This window comes from Malania oleifera, chromosome 2 (assembly GCF_029873635.1).
Source record: "Malania oleifera isolate guangnan ecotype guangnan chromosome 2, ASM2987363v1, whole genome shotgun sequence".
In the NCBI taxonomy this organism is placed as follows: Eukaryota; Viridiplantae; Streptophyta; class Magnoliopsida; order Santalales; family Ximeniaceae; genus Malania; species Malania oleifera.
In genome coordinates, this window is record NC_080418.1 from 111,599,734 (window position 1) to 111,608,640 (window position 8,907).

An 8,907-nucleotide genomic window follows, 5' to 3' on the forward strand; every position below is an offset into this window, starting at 1 on the left:
GCTGTTGTACTCATTTCACAATATATTAAATTTAATTACATGAATAAAATAGTTAAGAGGTTAATTCAAAATCTTGGTTTATGCAAGTATATACCAAAAAATCTGCATAGCACGTAGTATGAATATTTTTTTGTAAACGATACTAACTATACTTAAATATTAAGGCAAAATAATGTCCACATCACATTATAAATTATGTACAGGACACGTTACAATCCACAAAAGACATAAGCTTGATATCCAAATTATAGTGCATAATGTACTGTAAGACAGAAAGTTTGAAGAAGTAAAGCATGAGTTCAGAAGTAGTTTATATTTACTACTATTATACCCAACGAAAACCAAAACTTGAACTACATAAGCATATCAACATGGAACCCTTGTGCAAACATGAGCAGAATGTGTTTGACCTAGCTACATAAAAAAGTTTAATGCCAATATATAATCTATTAATTATAGATTAAAACAGATATTAGTGTTGAACATTAATCCTAGCCAACTCCACTTACCCAAAAAAGGGATTAAAATTCCACCAAAACTAAAAGTTGATTATGCTGATTGACTTTACTAAAAGGGTAGCTTGATGCACAAAGCTCCCACATATACGGGGTTTGGAGAAGGGACGGACTATGATGAATCTATAGTATGCAACCTTACCTTACACTTTTGCAAGAGACTGTTTCAACATCTCGAACCCGTGACCTCCAAGTTACATGGTGACAACTTTACCTTTGTTCCCAGGCTCCCCTTCAACATTATCTTTGTTCTAAACCTAACTAAAAGCATATACTTACACATTTTTTCTGACCATCTTCATCATTTCCTCATCAAACTTCTAATTGTCCCCATAGCCTTCAGCTTAAATCAAAAGCACTACCCATTAGTAGTTTAGATAGAGCTGTTCAACATGCAAGAAATTATCTTTGATGATTCTCATTCATCTTGTTTCCAAATATTAGTGTAACCTTAACGTTTTGGGGGCTATGGTTACATCATTGTTGACTCTCATTCATCTTGTTTCCAAATATAGGTCCGCCTTTGACATTTCGGGGTTGTGGTTACATCAAATTTCTCACAAGTACATCAAGTTGGGGATTTTGGTAGGTGCAAGGGGCAGCAGCTGCCCCCACTCCCAAAGGTCCAAAAAAGTTCAATATTATAAATATGCATTTAAGACATCCCACTTAATATTACCCTATAGACCCCCTCCATTTTTATAGGGTTGATTGAGAGGGCAATTTACTTGGTTATATAACAAGAGAGCCAATCTCAAGTTTTTAGCCTTAGACATTCCATGATAAACTATTTTGGGCCTCCAAGCTTTCAACTTTTTTGGGTCCTTTAGAAGGCCAATTGTCCTTAACTATACTAGGCAAGAGAGCCCATTTCAAGTTTTCAAACTATGCCCTCTTGTGAACGAACTATAGTGGTGTTCCCTAGCTGATATATATTAATAATTTAATATATATGTGTGTGCGTGTGTGCGCGCGTGTGTGTGTGTGTGCATATATACATATATATATATATATATATATATATATATATAGATTATGTTGGTTAACCGAGAAGCTTATTGTGCTCAATGAGAGCCCATCCCAATTTGAATCTGAGTCCTAAGACGTTCCATGATCCACCTATAGAGGATAGGGGAAGAATGTAATTAAAAATACTTTAAGAACATGTTTGAGATTCTTTTAATTTTACTAACAATAGAATAATTGAAAAAAAAAAAATTTATAAAAACACATATAACTGAATATTTATTTTTCCTTAAACATTGTCTTTATGAAATTAACTGTAATGGTTGAATAGTAACATTTTGACCACTGGATAATTTAATTCACACAATTTCTGTGATGAATCTTCCAAGTAATTTTCTTGTACATAGTTTATAAAGTCATTTCTTATTGAGCTCTAGATTTCCCTTCTCCACATGAAACTTTTCTATATTCATTTCAACTAAAGTTTATATTTTCACTAAGTTTATAATGTATATATATTGTTCATTCTCCTCTAATTAGAAAATGTTATCTCAGATTCATGTTTCTTGTTTCTTATATTCTACTTTATATTTAAATATTTACAGTCAAATACTATGAATTTTTCTACTTTGATCTTGTCTTGAGATATTGAAAAAAAAAAAAAGCAAACTAATAAAAATGTAGAAAAATTAGTCTAAAACATATTTAAGACTACTTAGCATCTGCAATCATTATTTATATATAGTTTAGTTAATATTAACAAATAAAAAAATTAATAGATAAATCTTATGCCATAACACAAAATAAAAATATATTTAACTTACAAATTTTCAAATAAGATGTGAGGAAATTCTGAAACAATAGACATTATGAATTATTTTCTTGAATTTAGTTTTGTCTTGCTCATTCACAAATCCTGGCTACTGCTACATCTATTTTATGTTCAATATTTTCTCTATTACCAAATGTCGTTTATCATCTCATTAAGTTAGCCATATTTCTGTTTTACTTTTTTGGGATTTGTTGTTATTTTTATTGCCAACATTATGTCACAACTGCCTTAAGGAGTTGAAGAAAAAGAATATTAATGGGTTATTTCCACCAATAAGCCAACTAATTGGCTCCATAGTGGATTATGGGACCAAAAAACTCGTTAGGATTAACAAAAATGATAAAAATAACAATATAATGATGATTTAGAAACTTCATTGCACCTCAAAAAATATAACTTTTCCTATAATTTTTAACATTAAATCACCAGTTTTATTTAAAGAAGATATGCTTCGCCACAAAATTTTACTTTCAAAAAAAGGCTCAAGGTTGGGAATCATGTGCAATAACTGTGGCACAAATTTTCAAATGCTGCTATTTAGCAATCCAAGTTAGATATTGATTACAAAAACCTTAGTTGAGGTTTGTTGTATAACTGAGTACTATTCTAAGAATTACTAACAAGCAAGATTTGAATCATAAAGTATTCAGCATATCAGGAAAAATTTTGCCATCATAACAAATTTACTTCCCGAAATTGCAAACCTAAGCCTTATCGAATCTATACTATTATTAGAAGGGTACACTCTTAATCTTTCTTTTTGTCTCTCTTTTAATTATTTTCCTCAAATACTTGTAAAGTTTCTTCCTTCTTTATGATTTTCAACAAATAAAGGATAGATGATACGAAAAATAAAATATAGAACTTAACTACTTGACAATTTCCCATTCATATACTTAAAGCTATCCACTACTATTTTCATTCACTACTACATTCGTTGGATGCCTACATTCAATTGATGATGTATTTTATCATCTAACCATATTTAATTTTCTTTGGCAAACAACTTGCAATATATATATCCTCAAATTCCTATAGTTAATTGATGATATATTCCATCATCTCACAGTATTTAGTTTTCTTACAATTGTCCCTATAAACAAATTATTCAACTAACAAAGTTTGCTTTCCACAGATCTAGAAAATAAAAAACAAAAACAAAGGGTTGCACTATCCAAAAGTCAAATATCCATGTCTCATAGTTTTGTTTTTTTTTTGTTCTTGTCTTTGTATTTTGGTTTGACAGTCTTTGATTTGTTTCCTTCTCCAAAAATAGTTGAGACATGTTCCACATTAGGAAATAAATGTGTGCTTCCACATTGGAAACCAAAATACAAAAATAAAAAAATAAAAAAAGGAAAACAAACAAATCAGAACATTTCCCTTGGCACTAAAATCATAAAATGTATATAGTAGCATGCATGTTTAGTAGTATGTTAACAACATGCTTTAAAAATTATGTATGTATATTGGATTCAATCCCATGCACACCATATTTTCTTTAAAGGCATCATATATATATTTGATAAACAAATTGATTGATTTCCATCTGCCAATCAATTTGGTAGTCAATACCATTGTAGCCAAAGTTGTAGAGAATCCCACAATTCTCAATCCTCCATCATATTTTTTAGTATTTTGGTATAAATACAAATCCCATATTACAAGTATGTAGAATCTTGTTAGGTTAATGTCAAGATTAGAAAATCTTTCGAATTTCAAAAGTAGAATTATATACATCGAAGTTTTCATAATTTATATTTTCCTTCTCATTTTGTGTAAGATTCTAAATAGGTTTATACCTATTTACTATCCTAGCCTCATTAATAATTGCTATAAATTTTTAACCACATTTGTCATGCAACATGGTTAACTCTTTGAATGAAGCAAGTGATAGTGGTTGATTTTCATGAACGTAGGACAACCTCATGTTTAGTTAATTTCATGGATAACTTGCAAATATTTTATTTTTAGTTTTTATGGTGTATTTATACTCACCTAAAAAATTAGTAAGACTTTTTTTTAAGTTAAAGCCAACTATCACAAGATATTTAATACATGCTAAAATGTATTGCAGTTCTAACACACTAAGGCAGCCCATAAATGCCCATAACTTTTGCATGCATGCACAAACATATTTTTTATGTATAACATTGTATATATAAACTTTCCATATTCATAGGTCCATATTGAAGGGGAGCCTTGATGCTATTAAAGCAGAGTTCTCTCATAGTGTGACGTTTGGTCATGGATTTGAGGTGTGGAAACAATCTCTTGCAAAAAATGCAAGGTAAGGCTGTGTGTTATAGACCATTGTGGTCCAACCCTTCCCCAAACCCCACATATGCAAGAGCTTTATGGACCGCTTTACCATTTATGTACCATCTCATGCTATATATATGTCCTCTATGTGATTTGTGCAACATAGGTCACCCCTACAAGTTATACTTCAAAACAAAGGAGCACCATTAATAAGATAATCGACTATTGTCTACATTTTTTAGCATAAAAGCACCGGATTGCATATACTATTTGTCTATCGTGTCATTTGTATCATTTGTCCTAGTGGGACCTGAGGCTTGTTGTTATTGTTGTTGTTGTATGTCACTTATATCGCTTGTGTGAGATTTACTGATCACATCAATGTTTTTTTAATTTTCTTTTGTTTATAGTCTAGTATGTACAAAATTCATGTTGGCTAGTAAAGGGTTGTTTATAGTCTAGTGGCTAGAAAAGGGGTTGGCACATTACATCCTTTTGTCTTCTATGCAAACAACATTCGGAAGATGTGGATCATTTGTTTATTCACTATGTTTACTTGTTGAATATCTAGTCCATTATTCTCGGTCTTCTGAAGTTGCAATGGGTCATGCCATATTCTTTCAAAAACTTGCTTCGTAGTTGGAGTCTTTTCAAATTTAAAGGTTTAGTGAAGTAATCTTACGCTCTCTATTCCAGTAGTGGGGGCATAGGAGATATGAAAGGAGAGAAATAGTAGAATTTTCAAGGATCACTCCAGCCCATCTATAGAAGTAGCCTCAAGAGTTTTGAATAATCATGTTTATTGTATTCGTGTTAAGCACTTGGCAAATTTGGAGTGGGGAGAATTCCAACAATAGTTGGTTTCCCAAACAGAATTGGGAGTAGGTTAGTGCTTTCATTCTTGGAGTAAGGCCGTAAGTTGTCTTCTCATGCGTCGATTCCTCGTCTTTGGAGTTTTGTCAGGGGAGTCGGTTAGCTTTTTCTCGATTTGTTTATCTTTCTCGCTTCTCTTCACTCTTGTTGTTCCATGGGTTCAAGCTTCTTTCTTGAGCCCCTTCGCCGGGTTTAATAAAGTTTATGCTTTATCTCTTAAGAAAAAAAAAACTATATGTAGTTTTACAATTTTCTTTGATTGTTTCTCTAGTATTTTTTTCCCAAATCATACATTCCATTTCATATTTCCATATAACTACCAATTGTTTAATTTGTTTCTTAATGTTTTTTTTTTTTTCACAAATATAATTTTTATAAAAAAAGATATCTTCACCATTAGCTTAAAATCTCTCCTTTACACCACAACATGCACAAACTTTTATGTAAATCTACATACATATTTAGTAATTTTCATCAGATTTTTATCATACAATGATATCTAGCCAGCATGGTTTTGAAAAGCAAGAACATGCAATAGTGGATGTAGCAAAAAGGAGGGGTAGCAGATGATATATAGCAAAAAGCTAGTGTAATAATTGTGAATTTATTTTAAGCATAAACAAAACTATTTACATCACAGCATTTGCATTCTTTAAGAACTCAACCCTTCTTAAAATTTTAGTGTATTTGGTATCCTTTAATTCAACTTACTAGAATTTCTTTATTTTTAGATAACAAAAAAAACTAAAAAAGTACAAAATATGGCAGACAAGTCCTCCTCTGCAAATCAAATAATCACTATAGCGCTGCCTTCCAATCTCTTTGAAGATTGGCAACGATATCCCTCCAAACATCCCAAAAGAGTGTGCTCAAAAAGGAGCAAGAAAATTAACTCCATCACAAAGTAAATATAGAGAAACTAACATTGTGTGGTAAGCGTAATATTTTACATTGGTTTCAGAATATTATTGATAAAATTATATATTTCCTCACTTTTTATGCATGATATACTCTATTACTATAATATGCACACAAAACATAAATTAAAGTATTTCCATTATTTTATTCCTTATAGTAATAAAGATCTAATAAACTTGGACCAACAAGTTTATTTTGCATAAAATTTACAATACAATGATCATAAAATTATCAATAGAACATAAAATATTAACAGCTTAAAGAAGACAAAAAGTAAAAAAGGAAAAGAAGGTTTAAGTTGAACAATATAAAAGAAATAACAAACTACTAACCTATCAAAATAAGAATTTTTTAGCAAAACATTGTTCATTGTAAATTGTTAACTATAAAGCCTCTTCTCAATATTACAAAACTCTTCATATGGCTGATTAGAATTGATCAATTGGGAGAAAAAGTAAAGATAATACACACACACACACACAAACTCACACACACATGCTACTTAAAACCATTATAGGTAGTTTTATTAGGATAAACTGCATGCAACTATGATTTAGTATGTCTTTGCCCTTGCATTGAAAATCTAGTTGCCTTAGGTTATTGAAGCAATCTTATTGTTCATTACTTTTCAGCTACTTTAAGTTTTCCTTGTCCCTCCCACCTCCCTCAATTTAAACTAGGAGTCGATCGCACGCCATGCACGTGCAAGTATAGCAGCCATATGCTAAGAACATAACGCACAGTGCACAAGCTCCCACGCCATTGGGGGTCTAGGGAGGGTCATGATGTAAGACATGTTAACTGCACTTCTAGAACTGTTTCTGTGACTTCAATATTTTCATGTTCTGATATAAGACCCTTGCAATTGGGTCAAAGTTCACTCGCAGCTATTAACCAAGAAATCTTTAAAATATTTTAAATTTAGAAATATCCAAAAATGTTGCAAATGCGATTAGATAATTTTAAGCAATTAACTAAAAGGGCTTACCATTCTGTCTTTTTCTTTTTCCAAAAAATGTAAAAGAGATTTAAGGGCATAAGGAAAGAAATTTAAAAGGGGAGACGATTAAAGATCTTAATTCCTTTTCTATAATAGTATGGAGGCCTCATTTAAAAGAACACTCTGCTAAGTTAAAGCGTAAAATTTAACGAGGACTGAGTACCTTCTACATAAGAGATCTGGAACAACAGGTCTTTAAAAAAACAAACAAACAAAAAGATAATCTAGACCAACAAGTTAAAAGAAACAATCTCAAAGTAGCTTATGAGGCAAGAATATATGTGTATGTATATAATAGAAGACAATGAAAAGGGAAAAAAATACAAGAAAACAATCTCAGAGTGGAAAAAGGATCAACATATACCCTTGGGTGAAATCTTTTACTCTTGACATAACATTAACATGCATTATTTTTTTATATGGAGCTTAGGATAAATTACGGGAGCTCTATATATAAGCAAGTTGTCTTCTCTCAAAGTAGCACAATTTAAAATGTTCGATCAAACACAGCGCCATGATCATTAGAAAATTTTCAGTTGAGCGCAAATATATAAATTAAAACCAGCATCTAATCTCAACTTTTTAAGTATCAGGAAAGCATGGACAACATGAAAAGCCATTAAGCTTGGATTGTGAAAATATGAATTACCAATCATACATAGCCGAAGACAAAACACAAAGCTAGAATAGAACAAAAAGAAAGCCAATAGAAAGCAACAAAACAAAATAGAGAGAGAGAGAGAGAGAGATTGTACCTTTGACAGAAGATGGAGAGCATGTTCTCGGTACTGGTCCTCCTGAAGCGCCGCGATCAGCTGCTGCGCAGTGGCCTCGCCAGGGTTGCCACCCGGAGGAATCGCCCCCGAAGTGCTCGGAACCGCAGACCGAGAAGCGTCTACAAACCTCGATTCTGGAAGCTTCTCCATTGCAAAAATCGCACAGACCGAATATCCTCGCAAACAAAAACACGCACGCAGTTCTCTCTCGCCTTCGCAGAAGCACAAGAGGACTCTTTCCGCTCTCTCTCACTTCTATTAAACCCACATTCTCTCTCTGTCACCCTCTCTCACTCCCCCTCTCTTCCTCTCTGTGTGAAGAAAAAGGAACGAGAGTGCTCGGGCGGGCGACTGAGGCCGAAGGAGCAATTTATAGGGGTAAGCGAGGTTTTTCTCCTTTTTTTTTTCTCTCTCTCTCTCTCTCTCTCTTTTTACAGGAGGACGAGTGGGGTTTCTATTGAGTGACGGGCGAGTGATGGAGCTTTCCGTGTTACCCAGCCGGGCCCTTGCACCTGTCCCGCATGCGCGCAGGCGGGACAAAAGTTTGTAACCAACCGCTTGGCCCATCTGGGATCAAGGTTACACGTGTTCGGTTGCGATCGTGGTTGCACCAAAAAATTTTAAATCACGGGTCATCTTTAGGCACTGAAGCCCGCTGACGTGGTACTCGCACGTTTCCCCATGATGATTAGGGCAGCGAAATTTTCAATTTTTTTCTTCTGCAGTCGGGTTTCGGCCCTTCGATGGTCCCGAGAAAACAGACTC

At 33.0% G+C, this 8,907-nt stretch overlaps 1 protein-coding gene across 3 annotated transcripts in view; it reads right to left on the reverse strand.

Moving 5' to 3' along the window:
* The window catches only part of LOC131147987 (uncharacterized), a 49,905-nt gene extending 41,343 nt beyond the window's left edge, over nt 1–8,562 (reverse strand). Inside the window, exon 1 of one of the 3 annotated variants that reach the window (XM_058097696.1) lies at nt 8,122–8,561. In XM_058097696.1, the coding sequence (XP_057953679.1) occupies nt 8,122–8,292 (171 nt within the window). In that variant the 5' untranslated portion in view covers nt 8,293–8,561. Of the gene's footprint in view, nt 1–8,121 lie in introns of all 3 variants that reach the window. The other 2 variants (XM_058097695.1, XM_058097694.1) reach the window with 2 other exon arrangements.
* Between the last annotated feature and the right edge of the window lie 345 nt (nt 8,563–8,907).